The sequence below is a fragment of the Corythoichthys intestinalis genome, chromosome 21 (genome assembly GCF_030265065.1).
Source record: "Corythoichthys intestinalis isolate RoL2023-P3 chromosome 21, ASM3026506v1, whole genome shotgun sequence".
NCBI classification, from domain to species: Eukaryota; Metazoa; Chordata; class Actinopteri; order Syngnathiformes; family Syngnathidae; genus Corythoichthys; species Corythoichthys intestinalis.
The window spans coordinates 8,123,907-8,145,102 of record NC_080415.1 but is presented as its reverse complement, the minus strand read 5'-3'; the positions used below and the strand labels follow the sequence as shown (position 1 = coordinate 8,145,102).

Below are 21,196 nucleotides of genomic sequence, written 5' to 3'. Positions count from 1 at the left end.
ATGTCAACATCAGCCTTTTGTAATAGATCTTATATTTATTTATTTCCAAAAAGATGAGCTCCCAGGTGAGAGTTCAGAGCAACAGCCTGGAATACAAAGTGTCAAAGGTGAACAAACTGTTGACACAGGCGACTGCTGATTCATACATAGAAAGGTTGTGCCTATTCCTGTTCTAATATCGCCCACACACGGCTGGTGCTTTATCAGATCCACGGTTATAGAGGACTATGTCTATAGTGTATTGCACGTACAGAGTAAATGCATTCACATTTGCACAAGATGACTAAGAAACTTATCCATAGCAGGAAGTAATGGATAACAAGCTGCAATCGGAATAGGAAAGGAACTCAACGCTGAGGTGTGGTTAAAATGTATTTCCATGACTGACCTAATTTAAAACATAGCAGATGTGAGCGGGAATTAAAAAACAAGGCATTGCAAAACAATGATGTCGCCTGTTTTAGGCAATATCGACACAATATCTTTCAAATATGAGTGACCAGCAGCGCACTGTAAAGGGATCGTCACGAGACATGAAATAAGTCATCGCATTGCACAAACTGTGATTTAAGTTCAAGTGTAGTTGCACTTTTGCTAAGATTTTTTTCCAGCTTGGAACATTCATCTGATAGCTATTTAATAGCAATAAACCTGTTCGTTTTGCATTTTAAGGTTGTTTTTTCCCCCGCTCCAGCTGGCAAAAAACAGGACAATTTGCCTTTTAGGGGAGAAAAAAAATATATGTGCAATTGTAAAGTACACAAAACAGCATATACACTACTGCCAGCAAATATGAAGTATTGTGCAAACAAAGCATTCACCTTTCCTTGTGTTGCTCCTCTTGCAAGATATTTGAAGACCTCAACCCGATGAGGACTTATTACGAGTCCCATTGACGTCAAAGGCGGACCTTTGGTTCTAGGGACGGGTATAATAAGGAATTGTGCAGATTTGATTGTGGATTGAGTGTGTCTTGAAGCAAATTGGAGCACGTATTTTCCACACTATAAGGCGCATCGGAATATAAGGCGCACCCTGAATGAACGGCCTTTTTTAAAATGATTTTCATATATTGGGCACGTCGCGTTATAAGGCGCAGTAGTACTAGTAGTGGTTGTGGTTGCATTATACATCCACTAAATGAAGTTGCGCTAAAGGGAATTTCATGCCATGATTAACCAATATTGATTCATATATAAAGCGCATCGGGTGTGGGGGGGTACCGTTCACAGCATATGTAATTGCCAGCCTGGCTGCCTTGTTAGAAAAATGTGAATTAATAAAAGAAAGAAAAAACATTGCAAATGTGTTACGTAATTACATAATTATTTATATATTTAAATATATTGCAACCTATTCCAAACTACCAAGGGGTCAACAAAACACTAATTTTCTTTGTTGTATTGAGTTCATTTTGTCTACACTTATAGATTAGTTGAATTTAACTCATTTTCTTACGCTTTCGAGACATGACTGCTGCTGCAAGTGGTATATATAGTATATGGCGGAAAACACAGACAAGACTGAAAAAGCAGTTTCTGCTCTTGCTCCCCTCTTTAAAATTAACTGCTGTATTTTAAACCAAAAGAACTGTTGTGTTCAATAGACCAATATGTCTATATGCTGCCATAGCAGATTCATGGCGCATTAAGCCCTTGAACTATTTTTAATTTGTCCGTTTTACCCTGGAAACCCCCTTTTACAGACGTCGTGCAACCGCTTTTGTTTCAACCCAGCCATAAAAAGGTAAGTAATTATATTTATTATTCAAAATGTCTGTCATTTTTAGCTTAGCATGATTAATTGATGTCTAATATTTCGTTTAAAAAATAAAAACGACTAAAAACATTATTGACTCGCATATTTTAAACTTTTAAACAAATTACGTCATAATGAAAAAAATGGTGGCTGTAAATAAGTCACGGATATCTACTTCATAACTATCGCTTAATTGTATTTTTTTTTTTTTTTGTTACCATTGCATTTTCCCCCATATTTTAGATAATCAATCCAAACAAAGAAAAATTTAAAGGAAAAAAAATGTTTAAAAAGATAAATACATGAAAATCTCGACCACGCCGCGATGTCTGCGATTTTTGCATCGCGACCCATGTTATATGACCATGTTTCACCCATAAAATCCCCCCAAAATCCGACTGTGGCCATTCACAGCTTTGTCTTCACACTAGGTGTTACATGCTACATGGAGTTTTTTGGATCGAAAAGAGTAAGTACGCGATAATATCTCGATAATATCTCTAATTATGCTCTCTCATGCTCTCACCTCCAGTTAGGGTTTTGCAGTTTATTTTTTAAATGCCATCCTGTTCAAATTTTTCTTCCCCCCCAGAAAATTTAGATTTTAAGCTTTCCAATGATGTATTACACATGCATATAGGACAATTCTGAGTTTGGCCAAATTGGGGGTCTGAGAGCGGAACTTCACCTTAGTGTTTTCCGCCATATGAATATATAGGAAACCCCATTAAATATTCAGTTCTTTATTAAGAAATGTTCACAAATCAATGTCTGATCTTGTTTTTCTTTATCTCTGGAAAAGAAAGTGATTTAATTGCAGTTAAACAACAAAAATTAACATTGTTTTACTCACTAAACCAAATTTATCACCAAAAATGCATATTCTAACTGAGGAAAAAGTTAGAACACCCTACCACCGAATAGCTAGTGTTACCACTTTGGCTGAAATGACTTCAGTGAGACGTTTTATGTAGCCATCTACCAGTCTTTGACATCGGTCTGAAGAAAGTTTGCACCGTTCCTCTACAAAGAATACTTTCAGCAGTGACTGACAGTTGAAGTGAGAGAAAACAGCATGATGAGATCAAAGGAGCTGTCGGAGGCCTTCAGAAAGAAGATTGTAGACGCTTATGAGTCTGGTAAGGGATTTCAAAAGATCTCAAAAGAATATAAACTTTGCCATCCACTGTCCGCAAAATAGTCTACAAGTGGAGGACATTCAAAACAACTGCCAACGTGCCCAGGTCTGGCCGTCTAAGCAAGTTCACCCCGAGAGCAGACCGCAAGATGCTAAAAAAAGGTCTCCAAAAACCCTAAAATATCATCATGGGACCTACAGCAGGCTCTTGCTACTGTTGATGTGAAAGTACATTGCTCTACAATCAGAAAGAGACTTCACAAGTTTAACCTTCGTGGGAGGTGTGCAAGAAGGAAACCTTTGCTCTCCAAGAATAAAATGAAGGCCAGTTTGCCAGAGTGAATGTAGACAAAGACCAGGACATCTGGAATAGTTCTTTGGACAAATGAATTTAAAATTGAATTATTTGTACACCAGAACAGAGGACATGTTTGGAGTGAACCCGATACTAGGAAAAGAACCTCATACCAACTGTGAGGCATGGAGGTGGAAGTGTCATGGTTTTGGGATGCTTTGCTACAGGAGGACCTGGCCTGCTCACCATCATAGAATCCACCATGAATTCTGTCGTGTATCAGTGGGTGCTTGAGGAACGTGTGAGATCATCAAACTGGACCCTGCAACATGACAAAGACCCAAAACATACCAGTAAATCCACCAACGACTGACTGGAAAGGAAGAGAGTCCATGAATGGCCGCGTCACAGCCCAGATCCTGATCCTATTGAAAAGCTGTGGTATGACTTGAAACGGGCTGTAAATGAAAGAAACCCCTTAAAAATCTCACAGCTGAAAGTATTCTTCGTTGAGGAGTGGTGCAAACTTTCTTCAGATCGATGTCAAAGACAACAAAAAGCTACAAAAAGCGTCTCACTGAAGTTATTTCAGCCAAAGTGGGTAACACTATTAGGTAGTAGGGTGTCCTAACTTTTTTCTCAGTTAGAATATGAATTTTTGTTGATATATTTGGTTTAATGATGTCATGTTGTTTACCTGCTACTAAATCAGTTTATTTTCCAAAGATAAAGAAAAACAAGATCAGACATTGATATTTGAACATTTATCAAAAAAAAGAACTAATTACTTAATGGGGTGTCCTACTAATTTTATCACATATATATGTAAACATTATGAATAAGTTTGCTTGGTGACATTACACCAGAGCACACACACTACACAGCTAATTTTATGTTTGGCATTTAGCAAATAAATGATGCTTATAGCCTGCTTAAACCTGCATTGTTTTTAAACAGTGTATCTGTGTGCCCATACTCAAACGAGGGAGCCTAGTTTTCTTTTAGCTTATTCACTTTCCACTACACACTCAGTTTTACTTCCTCCAGGTGAGTTTCAATTACTGTATATATATTTTCTGTGCGTTTATTTTGACTCTTATTAGTTTTTGTTAAGCAGCAACATTCTCCTGAAGTAGCAGTACTAGTACTGTACACGCAAACACATTACATTATTGTAGCTCAATATTGAGTAATGTCCGTAACTACGTGCAGCCTCTTTAAGAGACTCTGGACGTGAGGGCCGTGATGTAGGTGGAAGCGAGCATGTGGAGTGAGAGAGAAAACGGTCTGGGAGTTGGTGGTAGAAGTCGCACTCCGCAACAGCCCGCTTTATGATGGTTTACATAGATTCACATTAAATGCGACATTAAAGTGAGTGAAGCCATTCCTGACTCTCTCATCCAATGGCATTACAGATATAATTTTATATATATTTCCAACTGACGCTGGTTGTGTGCTGTTCGCCACGTTACATCTATCAATTGATTTATGGCGAACGGCTAACCTAGCTTGTTTAACAGGTGGGACTGGGCATTTGACTAATTATGAGAGTTGCACAGAGACAAATGCTACTTCACCAGACAAATAGTTCAGCAACTAAGGTTTAGGAGGGCACATATGATTTGTTACCGCTGCGTAGGGACTGCAGGCGGGGGCGAAGAGAGGGCGTGGATGGAAGCTATTGGACTGTGCTACGGCATGTTTCCACGTTTGGAGACATAGGATGCTGTTACAGTGATTATGGCTGCGGCGCTTGGGGGGCACACGCATTACTAACATTAGGGGTGTGGGTTTTCACTGGACAAGTTCTGTTTACATAAGGCGGCCGCTAGCTACATTTACGAACAGACTAGCATTGTACTTCCACATATTTCCGTTAAATAAATGCTAACTGCACGTTTTTTTTTTTTGCTCTTAACCTAGAATCGAGACTGTTTTACGTCCCTATCTATAAAGAAATCGGGGATTTAAGCATTTATTCACAAGAATTTTCACCGGAAAAGCTCTGTTTAGATAAGGTGGCCGCTAGCTACATTTACTAACAAACTAGCATTGGACTTCGAAATATTTACGTAAATAAATGTTTTTTTTGCTTTTAACCAAAAATCAAGACTGTTTTACGTCCATATCTATAAAGAATTCAGGGATTTTAAGCATTTTCACCAGAAAAACTGTTTACATAAGGCTGCTGCTAGCTACATTTACTAACAGACCGGCATTGTACTTCGACATATTTACGTAAAATAAATGCTAACTGCATGTTTTTTTTTCTTTTTAACCAAGAATCGAGACTGTTTTACATCCATATCTATAAAGAATTCAGGGATTTAAAGATTTTTTCACAAGAATTTTCAACAAAAAAAGCTCTTTGTCTGCGATTCCACTGTGTCAGCTTTGACAGCCTCGCCAACAATGCAGGCCCCCTATTTATCGGCCCCGCGTCCCGTCAATGCATTATGAAGTCTATGCCAAAATCTTACACCACCATCCTGTTCATTCCCAGGTCACTTCCTGTTCTGTAAGCAAAAATATTCAGGAAGTGACCCATAAAATGCCCTCAAATCAGCAGGTAATGACCTGAAATGGCCCCAAATTACTTTGTTGCATGGCATTGGGTGCTACTGACGGCTATGTTTTGTAGAATAGCCGACAATGATTTCCTGCCCATTGTATCGATAATCGTTGTATCGCCATGTCGTATCGTATTGTGAGGTACCAAAAAGGTTCCCACCCCTGATTACATAATAATGATCATGACTTAATAACCTTAATAAGGGCATTTGCTCAGTTAAGAAGGGCCAGTGCTTGAGCACCACCTGGCATCTATGTGTGCACGCCAGTGCTGCCGGCTTTTGAGTAAATTGAAGGCTTTTAGGTGTGCCTTATAGTGCAGAAAATACGATAGTTATGTGCAATGCTCCTGTAGGAAAGATGAGCTTCATCCACACAGACATCTGCTATGCGAGCCCTTAAGGCAAGGATTCCCAGTTTACTGAGACTGGCTAGCAAACAGTCAAGGTCACGTCAGCTGGGCTTCAGCTCCAGCTCAACCAAGTGAGGAACACGATAGAGAAAATGGATAGAATCTTAAGACTTAAGGCCGTATTTAAAACCTACCCACTAAATATGAATATTAGGAGTGTACCAATGAGTTCAATATGATAATTTTGATTATATCTTGGGGTATTAAGACTGATTAGGAAATAGGAATTAAGAATATTAAGAAACATTTTCTAATCTCATTGAAAGTGTAACAAAAACAAACGCATGGAATAAATGGAAGAATTCATTTGATACCCGTCTCGAGCTTTTCAGTCCAGATTCCCAGTCATAAACAACTGTGTTCTGAGCAAGAAATTGGGGTGATTTCTACTAGATCACAAATATTTATTGGACTAATCTTCTTCGCGTGGGAAGAAATAGGGGGGAAACAAAGGCCCTTGGTAGCATCAGTAGCAGACATTGCATCCTATTTGGATAGGAATTCCACATTTCCTGAATAAGCTATTGCAGTTCCTGAATAAGATATTCAATAATGTAAGGGTAATATATTCCTGTACACACACACGCGCACGCACACTTGTTGAAACGGACAGCATAGCCTAGATTGATCTCAGTTTTTAAAATGGCTAGTGGAGCAATTCAACTATCTATGTGGACATCAACCCTTTTTGTTTTTTCTTGTAGAAGGCACAACAATCCTACAAGAATATTCTTTAAAATGTGCAAAAAAAGCTCTATTAACACAATTTCCACAATATAAGAAACAGTTCAAGAGATTGTTATCGTGCTTTCTGCCTTCCCCTCGGAAAGAAGTAGGATTGTGGTGTCGTTAAAAAGTCGATTGATGCTTACAGGAACACCTCTTCACTTTCTCCCCGTTGGCACCTGGCAAGCGCTGGTTTGGATAGAAGGGGCAAAGGCTGGGTGTTTGAATGTGTAATTGTGGCTACGTTCATTTTGAAGAATAAATTGTTCCGCACTGCTTTAGGTCCTTCAAGTCTGACCTCAGCTATTCAGATTCTGGTGTGGTGGTGGTAGTGGTGGCTGGGGACGGGGTAGGGGACATTCTGGGGAGTGCCTGAGGGTTAAGGATGACCTGAATGACAAAGTCCTTCTGGATTTTGGTGTCTTGAAGACGCGTCTTGTCCGTAAGGAGTTTGCCAGAGAAGAACCAGCGCTGGTGGGTGGGCTCGATGTCCTCCTGGATGTGTAGCTGCTTCTTCAGCTGACCAATTGTGTCCGTCATGCTGGCGCTCAAGCGCAGGTCTTCACCTGTGGATAGCCGCACCTGCAGAATGGGGGAGAATGTGGTTGGTTGTCACACAGGTTTGTTGTTACATCTGCTATTACTCGACCGTCGGAGGGTAGTGTTGCACAATATCAGTATTAAATGATCAGAAGTATGCCAATAAAATGTCTATGTACATTGTCTTTACTGTAGAATGTCACTTTGAGTTAAGAGCCAATTACAGTGGTACCTCTACATACTAATTTAATCTGTTCCAGGACCTGGTTTGTAAGTCGAAATGGCTGCACAGTGGTATGAAAGACTATCTGAACCTTTTGGAATTTCTCATTTTTCTGCATAAAATCACCATCAAATGTGACATGATCTTTGTCAAAATCACACAGATGAGAAAAACTGTCTGCTTCAACTAAAACCAGCCAAAATTTATAAGGTTTTCATATTTTAATAAGGGTAGTATGCAAACAATGACAGAAGGGGGGAAAATAAGGAAGTGAACCATCACATTTAATATTTTGTGCCACTCCCCTTTTGGCAGCAATAACTTCAACCACACACTACCTGTAGCTGCAGATCAATCTGGCACATCAATCAGGACTAATCTTGGCCCATTCTTTTCAACAAAACTGCTGTAGTTCAGTCAGATTCCTGGGATGTCTGGCATGTACGCCATGCCACAGCATCTCAATGGGGGTCAAGTCTGGACTTTGACTTGGCCACTCCAGAGCGTGTATTTTGTTCTTGTGAAACCATTCTGAAGTTGAGTTACTTCTGTGTTTTGGATCATTGTCTTGTTGCAGCGTCTATCCTCTTTTTAGCTTCAACTGTCTGACAAACTTCTGAATTCATTCTTGCAAGTTGTCCAGGCCCTGAGGAAGCAAAACAGCCCCAAATCATGATGATCCCTCCACCATGCTTCACAGTTGGGATGAGGTGTTGATGTGGGTGAGCGGTTCCATTTTTCCTCCACACATGATGTTGTGTGTTACTCCCAAACAATTGAACTTTGGTTTCATCAGTCCACAAAATATTTTGCCAAAACGTCAGTCGAGTGTCCAAGCGCCTTTTTGCGAACAATAAACAAAAAACAATGTTTTTTTTCGACAGCAGTGGCTTCCTCCTTGGAGTCCTCCCGTGAATACCAAGCTTGGCAATCATTTTACATATAGTTGATGTGTGCACAGAAATATTGGACTGTGCCAGTGATTTTTACCTCTCTGAGTATTCTGCACTGAACTCTTGTAGTCAGCTTTGGTGAACGGCCACTCCTTGGGAGAGAAGCAACAAGTGGCAAACTCTCTCCACTTGTAGACAACTTCTTTGCCTGTCAATTGATGAACAGCCAGACTTTTAGAGATGGTTTTGTATCCTTTCCCAGCTTTATACAAATCAACAATCCTTGATCGCAGGTCTTCAGACAGCCTTTTTTGACCGAGCATGATGCACATCAGACAATGCTTCTCATCAAAACAATTCTTACCAGGTGTGTGTTTTATAGTGGGCAGAGCAGCTTTAAACCACTCATCAGTGATTAGGCACACACCTGACTTAAATTGTTCAGTAAAAAATTTTCAATTGCTCTTTAAGTCTCCTTAGGCAGAGGGTTCGCTTACTTATATTCCTCCTTCGGTCATTGTTTACATGTTATCCTCGTTAAAATGAAAACCTATAAATGTTTGGGTGGTTTTAGTTGAAGCAGACACTGTTCTTACATTTGTGTGGTTTTGACAAAGATCAGATTAGATCACCTTTGATGGTGAGTTTTGCAGAAATGTGAGAAAAGTTGGCTACAAATACATAACGAGCCTTCATGATTAAATGTGTTTTTTCCCTGAAGTGCATCCAATAGAGAATGACGCACCACGTGATGACGCTGTTGTATGATCCCGCCTCAATTTCATTACAATATTAATGAATTAGAACAATGTTTATGTCATGATTGTCCTTCTACAGATTCCATATTAAAACAAAAAATATATTTCCATCCATCATCTTTTTTCATTTTCAAACATTTTTGAAAAAATACCAGGGAGCCACTTGGGCAGCGCTAAAGAGCCGCGGGTTGCCGACCCCCGCATTAGACCAAGAAGACCAGTAACCGGTTGGAGAGCTACCAAGCAACAACACTTGCAAATGACTTGTTGAAAAAGTGCAGTATTCAAATTGAGCCAACCGTACTTTCCGAATAGTAGCACGTGGACGAAAAGCGCACTCATTGATTGGACAAATTTAGAAGAGGAAATACCTCCCTCGGAGGGGAGGGAGAAGTGTGTGAAACTGTGACGCTGCATGTAATGTAGCATAAGCACATCCGGGTCCGCTTGCATTCACAAGCGAAGCAGGATGCGCTTAAAGCGGACCGAGATCCACATTTTTTGAGCGGAGCAGAGTTCGTACATTTGGTCTGGATATAGGGTTCGGAAGCGCGGTCACATTTACAAATTGAAGCGGACTATCTGGGAAAACGGACCAAGTAGTGCTAGTGTGAAAACGCCTGTATTTAATGCTGATGTTAGAATGTATTCTTCTTGTTAATCTTCCTTAACTATTAAGATCAAGGTGACATCTATGAAATAGTGGCCACACCAAAAAAATGAAAATCCATCCGTCCATTATCTTCCGCTTAATCCTGGGCCGGATCACCGGGGCAGCAGCTTTAGCAAGGAAGCCCAGACTTCTCTCTACCCAGTCACTTCAATCAGCTCCTCCGGCGGGATCCCAAGGCGTTCCTAGGCCAGCTGAGAGACAGTCTCTCCAGCGTGTCCTGGGTCATCCCCGGGGCATGCTGCCAGTGTGACATGCCCAGAACACCTCTCCAGGGAGGCGTCCAGGAGACATCTGAACCAGATGCCTGAGCCACCTCAGTTGGCTCCTCTCAACGCAGAGGAGTAGCGGTTTGACCCCGAGTCCCACCCGGATGACCAAGCTTCTCACCCTATCCCTAAGGGAAAGCCCGGACACTCTACGAAAGAAACTCATTTCGGCTGCTTGTATCCAGGATCTCGTTCTTTCGGTCACAACCCACAGCTAATGAACATAGGTGACGGTAGGAACATAGATCGACTGGTAAATCGAGAGCTTTGCCTTTTGGCTCAGCTTTTTCTGCACCACTACGGTGCAGAGTCTGCATCAGTAAGGATGCTTCACCAATCCGCCTGTCGATCTCCTGCTGCTATCGTTTTTGAGATATTAACAATTCAGGGTGACATCTATGAAATAGTGGCCACACCAAAAAAAAAAAAAAAATCCATCCGTCCATTATGTCCCGCTTAAAATAACGTCAATCTGAGGTCAAACAGCTCCCCATTTTGATTAAAAATGGCTTAGAATGGTGTCAATCGTTTGTGCTATAAAAATGTGTTTGTGCTGCTATCGTTTTTGAGAGATTAATGTCGAGTGATGGCATCACGCAGCCCCCATTTACGGCAAAATGGATCCGAAATGGTGCTATTCGCTTATGCTGCGTTTGTGCTGTAAAAATTTTCGTTTGCGCTGCAATCATTTTATTGATATTGAGATATTTAATTTCGAGCGATGACGTCAATCGCAGCACCTCTGTCGCGGCTGACGAAGAATACCAACTCTCAATAACAGAGGGGTGCCCCAACAACTAGCACAAACGTAGCACAAACGAATGGTACCCCTTCTGTCCATTTTGCAGAAAATTCAGGGCTGCGAGTCACGTCATCACTCAAAATTAATATCTCAATTTTTCAAAAACGGTAGCAGCACAAACGTAAATTTTTACGGCACAAACGATTGACACCATTTTTAGCCATTTTTAATCAATGTGGGGGGCTGGTGGACCTCAGATTGACCAATAAAAATTGTTAATATCTCAAAAACAATAGTACAAATGTAAAACCTTTTTCAGCACAAACCAAGCACAAACAAATGACACAATTTTTCTAAAAATTTGCGTCTGATGGTGAGCCAACTTCACGGAGGTCATGACAGAATGGTTACACGGCAACAAGAGAACAGAAAGCATGCTAGCACACTGCAAAAAATTGCAGCTCACAATGGGGATGGTTGTCACAGAGTCAGACGTTGTCTTTTATTATTAATACATTACTGTAAAACCGTAGGTGGAGTTTGACTTTTGGGGCAGGGGGGCACAACATGTTGATGAACCCAAAACGCAGTTTCAGCAATAAAATTAACTTCCAAGTTGAAAATAAGCGTTTTTTTGTTCCCCATCATTTTTGAGGGGGATTCTAAATCAGGCTGCTTAGGACAGCTATACTTTTTGCCAAGATTGTCATCGACAAATTGCAACTTTGTGTTAAAAATGGCTGCGAAAACAGCAGTTACAAAGTAAACCCTACAAACTTTCTTTAAATAAATGAATATTTACTTATGTTTGATCATGGACGGACATGTAGAAAAGTTCTCCACAGACACATTCTGCCATGTTAGCTGCACTCAACAACTGCATGCCGCTCTCTCCCTGTTTACGTCTTCGCCGTGTAGATAAGCATTAATTTACGCCATATTTGTGTGGAACATGTATGTTTACAATGTTACTTGTTTATTTAGCACCTTTGGATAAGAGTGAGAATCCAATTGAATGGTAAAGAGTGCTTATTCACCGCCACAACAGCTTTGGGAGCAAAATATTATAAGGGTGCAAAATTTGTTGTACAATTAGCGTCTTTAGTGGGGCAAATTGAAACTCCGCTCATCATTTTGGTGGTGTGCTCTAGCTTTTCAATCCTTGGTTCTTGCTCAGTAGTCGTTGTCGCTTTTGAAAGCTTAGGTTTGAAAAAATTACGTATATCCATCTTGCTTTCTTCGTTCCTCAGGTGGTTTTGGCTAAGCAAAGCAAATGACCGTCTAAGGTCCTAGTTGTGTTACTTTGTATTTGTGGGTTTCTTTAATAAAACAAGTTACTGAAAGGGTTGACGTTTTTTACTGACAGATCTTTACAGAACAGAACAGAGACATCATCAACATTAACTGTCCACTGGCGGGCTTTTTATCAGCTGTCTCAAGCTCGAGCTATCTCTGACTTCCGTTTGCTGTGACCAGCAGACATTACTAATCGAACATGCAGATACGATGTGCTCATATCAGTACAATAGTCACATAATCTGTTAATAATAAATCATTTTGATCCATTATAATTTTTTTTTTTGTTCATTTCTTTCATTTTTGTTGTTTGTTTTATTGCTTTACAACTTTAACAGACAATATTTTACTGGAATTTTTTTTATTTTAAAATCATATATGGGAAAGTCAATTACATACAATGACACCTTTTGGCCACCAGGGGGTCTGGCCCCTCCCCCCTTAAAATCCACTTATGTGTCAAACGAAAAGGATCTCAAATCCAATCCAAGATATTAGTAGTGAGCAGCTCTTTCAACACATGCGTCAGCTGTCAAAGTGAATGAATGTTGCAAAAAAGAAGATGCTTTGGGAGGTGTGGCACTTGTAGGGCAGGATGCTACATGCAGACACTAGAGGAAATAATACCTTAAGAATGTAAGGAATTAAATACAAGTTTGATTTATGTTTTTGTGTTCGTACCTTCAGCTGAAATTCCTTTTTGGGCGCGGCGGGAAGTTGGGGGCTGTCACTGGGATCGTCGTCGCTGCACTCTGAAATGAGGTTGATCGGCGGCGCCAGACAGTAGACTGGCAGCTGATAGCGATTCCCGAGTTCGTCGTAACACTCAGTCAAAGTACCTGGAAAAAAATTGCACATTGAAAACTGGATCAACTGGTTCTTTGGGGAGTGTTGAACATTTTGTGCCGTGGCTCACCGTGTGGCAGCGTGATACTGGCCCCATCTACAATGGCCTGGGCCAGCTCATGGTCGTTACACTCCAGAGCCACTGCAGCAGCTTTCAGGGCATCCCAGATCTCCTTGCGTCCCTCAAAAGCAGGCGCTGTGTCCCAAAACTCATCACGCTTGCTGCGCAGCTGGCCCTCAGTCATTGGATAGTCACTTTTCCATTTGGGTCGATCTTTCTTTAGCGGCTGATTACGAGCTGTCAACAGATCAAAAGAAATAAAAATTATTGAGGTGCAAATTGGGGTTAATCTTTTTTAAACCATATTAATCAATAATAGATCTTTACATAACAAGTGCAATTGATACAGATTGTATTCTTTTTAGGGCTGTTTGATTTTGCCTAACTAGGAAATCCTGATTATTTTCTCTCAAACCCGATTTTCCGAAAGCGGTTATGATTTCTTGGCAAAATAATAATGACAAAGTATTTGGAATGTCTTCGATTTAAACTTTTTTTTTTTTTTTAATCAGAACTGAAAATGACAGTGAATTTAACTCTTAATACACACTGAACAATCCCTTGGGATTAAGAGCATTTTATATATATACAGTGCCTTGCAAAAGTATTCGGCCCCCTTGAATCTTGCAACCTTTCGCCACATTTCAGGCTTCAAACATAAAGATATGAAATTGAATTTTTTTGTCAAGAATCAACAACAAGTGGGACACAATCGTGAAGTGGAACAACATTTATTGGATAATTTAAACTTTTTTAACAAATAAAAAACTGAAAAGTGGGGCGTGCAATATTATCCGGCCCCTTTACTTTCAGTGCAGCAAACTCACTCCAGAAGTTCAGTGAGGATCTCTGAATGATCCAATGTTGTCCTAAATGACCGATGATGATAAATAGAATCCACCTGTGTGTAATCAAGTCTCCGTATAAATGCACCTGCTCTGTGATAGTCTCAGGGTTCTGTTTAAAGTGCAGAGAGCATTATGAAAACCAAGGAACACACCAGGCAGGTCCGAGATACTGTTGTGGAGAAGTTTAAAGCCGGATTTGGATCCAAAAAGATTTCCCAAACTTTAAACATCTCAAGGAGCACTGTGCAAGCCATCATATTGAAATGGAAGGAGCATCAGACCACTGCAAATCTACCAAGACCCGGCCGTCCTTCCAAACTTTCTTCTCAAACAAGGAGAAAACTGATCAGAGATGCAGCCAAGAGGCCCATGATCACTCTGGATGAACTGCAGAGATCTACAGCTGAGGTGGGAGAGTCTGTCCATAGGACAACAATCAGTCGTACACTGCACAAATCTGGCCTTTATGGAAGAGTGGCAAGAAGAAAGCCATTTCTCAAAGATATCTATAAAAAGTCTCGTTTAAAGTTTGCCACAAGCCAGCTGGGAGACACACCAAACATGTGGAAGAAGGTGCTCTGGTCAGATGAAACCAAAATTGAACTTTTTGGCCACAATGCAAAACGATATGTTTGGCGTAAAAGCAACACAGCTCATCACCCTGAACACACCATCCCCACTGTCAAACATGGTGGTGGCAGCATCATGGTTTGGGCCTGCTTTTCTTCAGCAGGGACAGGGAAGATGGTTAAAATTGACGGGAAGATGGATGCAGCCAAATACAGGAACATTCTGGAAGAAAACCTGTTGGTATCTGCACAAGACCTGAGACTGGGACGGAGATTTATCTTCCAACAGGACAATGATCCAAAACATAAAGCCAAATCTACAATGGAATGGTTAAAAAATAAACGTATCCAGGTGTTAGAATGGCCAAGTCAAAGTCCAGACCTGAATCCAATCGAGAATCTGTGGAAAGAGCTGAAGACTGCTGTTCACAAACACTCTCCATCCAACCTCACTGAGCTCGAGCTGTTTTGCAAGGAAGAATGGGCAAGAATGTCAGTCTATCGATGTGCAAAACTGATAGAAACATACCCCAAGCGACTTGCAGCTGTAATTGGAGCAAAAGGTGGCGCTACAAAGTATTAACGCAAGGGGGCCAAATAATATTGCACGCCCCACTTTTCAGTTTTTTATTTGTTAAAAAAGTTTAAATTAGCCAATAAATTTTGTTCCACTTCACGATTGTGTCCCACTTGTTGTTGATTCTTGACAAAAAAGTAAAATTTTATATCTTTATGTTTGAAGCCTGAAATGTGGCGAAAGGTTGCAAGGTTCAAGGGGGCCGAATACTTTTGCAAGGCACTGTATATATATATATATATATATATATATATATATATATATATATATATATATACATACAACAGACTCCAGCTCGGTTCTTAATTAAAGCGATAATGAAAGAAGAAAGTGCATATATCATCTGAAACAAAATTATACATGACAAAAGATAGTCAGTAATCTGTCAGTCTGCCACCCAGCTCACCAGCGAGTCAATCAAATCAGTCAGGTAAAGTAGGTAAGCAGCCAAGATCAGGGTGATGTGCTGTCACATTTCTCTCTGGTCTTACTTACATAAATGAATGATTAGTGCAAAACTGTCACTCAATAAATAACAATATGCAAGGTAGCAATCACCTTGTGTCAAAAAACACACATATGCACCACAGTGAAGGGGTAAACCTAAGCATTTTTTCCAAAATATGTTGTTGTATTAAAACAAAAAATAACTATGGCGTGCTCTTAGTTACTGTAATCTAGGAGCACCAATCTTCACAGGAAAACAAGACAGATGGTAAGACACACACGCACGCATGTATACTGCTGGCCAAAAGCATTGGCACCCCTGTAATTCTGTCATATAATGCTCAATTTACCCCAGAAAATGATTGCAATTGCAAATACTTTGGTAGTAATATCTCCATTTATTGTGCTTGCAATGAAAAAACACTAAATAGAATGGGAAAAAATGTAATCATTTTACAAAAACTCCAAAAATGGGTCGGGCAAACGTATTGGCACCCTTTGAAAAACCATGTGATGCTTCTGTAATTTGTGTAATTAACAGCACCTGTCACTTTACCTGTGGCATATAACAGGTGGTGGTAATAACAATCACACTCGCAGCCAGTTAAAATGGATTAAACCTCTGTCCTCTGTCCTTGTATGTACCACATTGAGCATGGAGAAAAGAAAGAAGACCAAAGAATTGTCAGAGGACTTGAGAAGCAAAATTGTGAGGAAGCATGAGCAATCTCACACAAGTCCATCTCCGAAGACCTGAATGTTCCTGTGTCTAACGTGTGCAGTGTCATCAGTAAGTGTAAAGCCCATGGCACTGTGGCTAACCTCACTAGATGTGGATGGAAAAGAAAACTTGACAAGAGATCTCTGCGAAAGATTGTGTGGATGGTGGATAAAGAACCTCAACTAACATCCAAACAAGTTCAAGCTGTCCTGCAGTCCGAGAATATAACAGTGTCAACCCGTACTATCCGTCGGCGTCTGAATGAAAAGGGACTCTATGGTAGGATACGCAGGAAGATCCCACTTTTGACCCAGAGACATAAAACAGCCAGGCTGGAGTTTGCCAAAACTTACCTGAGAAAGCCAAAAACATTTTGGAAGAATGTTCTCTGGACACATAAGACAAAAGTAGAGCTGTTTGGGAAAAGGCATCAACATACAGTTTACAGGAAAAAAAACAAGACCTTCAAAGAAAAGAACATGGTCCTCACAGTAAAACATGGTGGAGGTCCCTTGATGTTTTGGGCCTCTGGCACTGGACTGCTTGACCGTGTGCATGGCATTATGAAGTCTGAAAACTAACAACAAATTTTGCAGCATAATGCAGGGTCAAGTGTGAGAAAGCTGGATCTCCCTCAGAGGTCATGGGTCTTACAGCAGGACAATGACCCAAAACACACTTCAAAAAGCACTAAAAAAAGGGTTTGAGATAAAGCACTGGAGACTTCTGAAGTGGCCCGCAATGAGTCCAGACCTGAATCCTATAGAACACTTGTGGAGGGATCTGAAAATGGCAGTTTGGAGAATGCACCCTTCAAATCTCAGAGACCTGGAGCAGTTGGCCAAAGAAGAATGGTCTAAAATTCCAGCAGAGCATTGTAAGAAACTCATTGATGGACACCGGAAGCGGTTGTTCGCAGTTATTTTTTCTAAAGGTTTCGCTACCGAGTATTAGGCTGAGGGTGCCGATACTTTTGTCCGGCCCATTTTTGGAGTTTTGTGTGAAATCATAATGATTTGATTTATTTTTTTCATTCTCTTTAGTGTTTTTTCATTGCAAGCAAAATAAATGAAAATATTAATACGAAAGCGTTTGTAATTGCAATCATTTTGTGGGAGAAATTGAGCATTATCTGACAGAATTGCAGGTGTGCCAATACTTTTGGCCAGCAGTGTATATTACGTTTTTGCATCGGGAGAAAATTTACTTTTTACTTGTAAATTTCAAAGCAAGTAGTTTTGTACTTTTACTAGAGTAATTTTTTTCTTAGATACTTGTACTTTTACTTAGGTTTGCACCTGTATCTGTACTTTAACTTAAGTAAAAAAAAAGTGACTTCCCATGGGGTCACCACCTGTGGGAGGGGCCAAAGGGGTCGGGTGCGTAGGGAGTTGGGCGGCAGCCAAAGGCTGGGGCCTTGGCGGTCCAACCCCCAGCAGCAAAAGCTAACTCTTGGGACATGGAATGTCACCTCTCTGGCAGGGAAGGAACCTGAGCTGGTGTGTGAGGTAGAGAGGTTCCGACTAGTTATAGTCGGACTCTCCTCCACACACAGCTTGGGTTCTGGAACCAATCCTCTCGAGAGGGGTTGGACTCTCTTCCACTCTGGAGTTGCCCATGGTGAGAGGCGCCGGGCAGGTGTGGGCATACTTATTGCCCCCCAGCTTGGCGCCTGTATGTTGGGGTTTACCCTGGTAGACAAGAGGGTAGCCTCCCTCCGCCTTCGGGTGGCGGGGATGGGTTCTAATTGTTGTTTGAGCTTATACACCGAACAGCAGCTCAGAATACCCACCCTTTTTGGAGTCCTTGGAGGGTGTGCCGAAAACGACTTCCGGACGGCTTGGAGGAAATTCTGGTCCACCATCTGAGAAGAGGAAAGCAGTGCACCTTTAACACTGTGTATAGTGAAGATGGTGTACTGCTGACCTCGACTCGGGACGTCGTGAGCCAGTGGGGAGAAACTTCGAAGCCCTCCTCAATTCCACCGACACGCCTTCCTTTGAGAAAGCAGAGTCTGGGGACTCCGAGGTGGGCTCTTTGATCTCTGGGTTGAAGTCACCGAGGCGGTTGGAAAGCTCCTCGATGGCAAGGCCTCGGGGGTAGATGAGATCCGCCTGGAGTTCCTAAAGTCTCTGGATATTGTAGGAGTGTCGTGGCTGACACGTCTCTACAACATCGCGTGGACATCGGGGACAATGCCTCTGGATTGGCAGACCGGGGTGGTGGTCCCCCTTTTTAAGAAGGGGGACCGGAGGGTGTGTTCCAATTATAGGGATCACACTCGTCAGCCTCCCTGGTAAAGTCTATTCAGGGGTGCTGGAGAGGAGAGTCCGCCGAGAAGTCGAATCTCAGATTCAGGAGGAGCAGTGTGGTTTTCGTCCTGGCCGTGGAACAGTGGACCAGCTCTACACCCTCGGCAGGGTCCTCGAGGGTGCATGGGAGTTCGCCCGATCAGTCTACATGTGTTTTGTGGATCTGGAGAAGGCGTTTGACCGTGTGCCTCGGGGTGTCCTGTGGGGTGTGCTCCGGGAGTACGGGGTACCCAGCCCCTTGGTAAGGGGTGTTCGGTCCCTGTACGACCGGTGTCAGAGTTTGGTCCGCATTGCCGGCAGTAAGTCGAATTCGTTCCCAGTGAGGGTTGGACTCCGCCAAGGCTGCCCTTTTTCACTGATTTTGTTCATAATTTTTATGGACAGAATTTCTAGGCGCAGCCGAAGCGTTGAGGGTGTCCGGTTTGGTGGCCTCAGCATTGCATCTCTGCTTTTTGCAGATGATGTGGTGCTGTTGGCTTCATCAAGCCGCGACCTCCAACTCTCACTGGGGCGGTTCGCAGCTGAGTGTGAAGCGGTTGGGATGAAGATCAGCACCTCCAAATCCGAGACCATGGTCCTCACTCGGAAAAGGGTGGAGTGCCCTCTCCGGGTCGGGGATGAGATCCTGCCCCAAGTGGAGGAGTTCAAGTATCTTGGGGTCTTGTTCACGAGTGACGGTAGGAGGGAGCGGGAGATCGACAGGCGAATCAGTGCAGCGTCTGCAGTAATGCGGACTCTACACCGGTCCGTAGTGGTGAAGAAGGAGCTGAGCCGAAAGGTAAAGCTCTCAATTTACCAGTCGATTTACGTTCCTACCCTCACCTATGGTCACGAGCTTTGGGTCATGACCGAAAGAACAAGATCCCGGATACAAGCGGCCGAAATGAGTTTCCTCCGCAGGGTGTCCGGGCTCTCCCTTAGAGATAGGGTGAGAAGCTCGGTCATCCGGGAGGGACTCAGCGTCGAGCCGCTACTCCTCCGCGTAGAGAGGAGCCAGCTGAGGTGACTCGGGCATCTGGTTCGGATGCCTCCTGGACGCCTTCCTGGAGAGGTGTTCCGGGCATGTCCCACCGGCGGGAGGCCCCGGGGACGACCCAGGACACGCTGGAGAGACTGTCTCTCGGCTGGCCTGGGAACGCCTTGGGATCCCGCCAGAGGAGCTGGTTAAAGTGGCTGGGGAGAGCTGCTGCCCCCGTGACCCGACCCCGGAACAAGCGGAAGATAATGGATGGATAAAAAAAGTGAGTACTTCATCCACCAACTATAAGTCACGGTTGACGCTCAGGTTTACCCACAAGTCTTTATCCCATTCACAGGCGCAAAGATGTGGGCATCAATGAATGTTCATTTGCTCCCTCCCTGTCAAAATGAATTGAATTTAGCACCGTCAATGGCAATGCGTTTAGATAGGCACTCATTTGTTCACAAAAATGTTGCAATATCAATATAGTGTCGTTGTATTTATTTACAGGAATGTTGCCGAAATATTCTCATAGTCTGTTAGGGAGACATCTTTTTGACATTATTTACTGCACTGCGACAGAGCAGTAAATTATGTTATGACTTGATAATCAAATTGATGACTCTGTCAAAAGTAACTGTCAGCAGCAGATAAGACAAATCAACACAAAAGTATTCAGGGCAACATTTACAATATGCATGAAGCATGTGTAGCTGTTATCTATGGAACTTTACTTGTGTTTCCCTGTCATTAAATATTAACGTTGAGCACTTATCTAATGGGGTGGAAGACCGCAAGCATATTTTCACCACAATGGTTTTCAATCGTTTATTTAAATGAAATGTGTCGGCCATGAAAGCTACAATTTCATTACTATAACCTCTTAATTAACAGGTTCCCAGTGAATGAGATGAGAAGCAATGGAAAAGGAAAAGGAGCAGCAAATCCGAGAGGTCGCCTTTCTTTCAAAGTAATTATTTATCAATCAGGCGGATTGAGGTGGAGGACATGGTGTCACGGTGTAAGATTAGTACATGTGGTTTCCTCACAAGCAGTCAGTAGCCACGTTTACATGCTGACTTTTATTCATACCGATTCAAATCATTCCGAATGGAAATTTCACATCAGCTGTTTACATGTCACTTCATCTATTCCGATTCAGCGTTTACATGTGACTGCCTTTATTCCGAAAGGACGTTTGACAACTGCCGTCTGACATGCGCAGATTAATCAAAACAAAGCGTTACGTTGCAAAAATGGAGATCGATCGTCAGATCAGCTGCTGTTTTAACTTTTCGAGTGGAAACAAAACTTCAGAATGATACGCCGTTCATTTAAAAAGTTGTGTGGGTGCGCTGTGTGTGTGCTTGGAAGCCATGTTGCAAGTGACGTTACTTATGTCACTGAGTGACGTCACCACGTCAGTACGGAGCATGCGCAGAAAGAACGCAACCAGACACCATTCCGCTTCCCTGTTTACATGATATAATTTTACTTCTAATCGGTTTGGGAAAAGGAATATTCCACCGCTGTGAATCGGAATGAAATTCCATTCGGTTTGGG

General features: G+C 42.0%; 1 protein-coding gene across 1 annotated transcript in view; it reads right to left on the bottom strand.

The window, feature by feature from the left end:
• Positions 1–34: 34 nt before the first annotated feature.
• ubtd1b (ubiquitin domain containing 1b) overlaps positions 35–21,196 on the bottom strand; it is a 34,635-nt gene continuing 13,473 nt past the window's right edge. The window contains exons 2-4 of the mRNA XM_057825606.1: positions 13,208–13,435; positions 12,973–13,130; positions 35–7,482 (exon numbers count right to left, since the gene is read on the bottom strand). Of these exons, the coding sequence (XP_057681589.1) occupies positions 7,204–7,482; positions 12,973–13,130; positions 13,208–13,435 (665 nt within the window). The 3' untranslated portion in view covers positions 35–7,203. The remainder of the gene's footprint in view (positions 7,483–12,972; positions 13,131–13,207; positions 13,436–21,196) is intronic.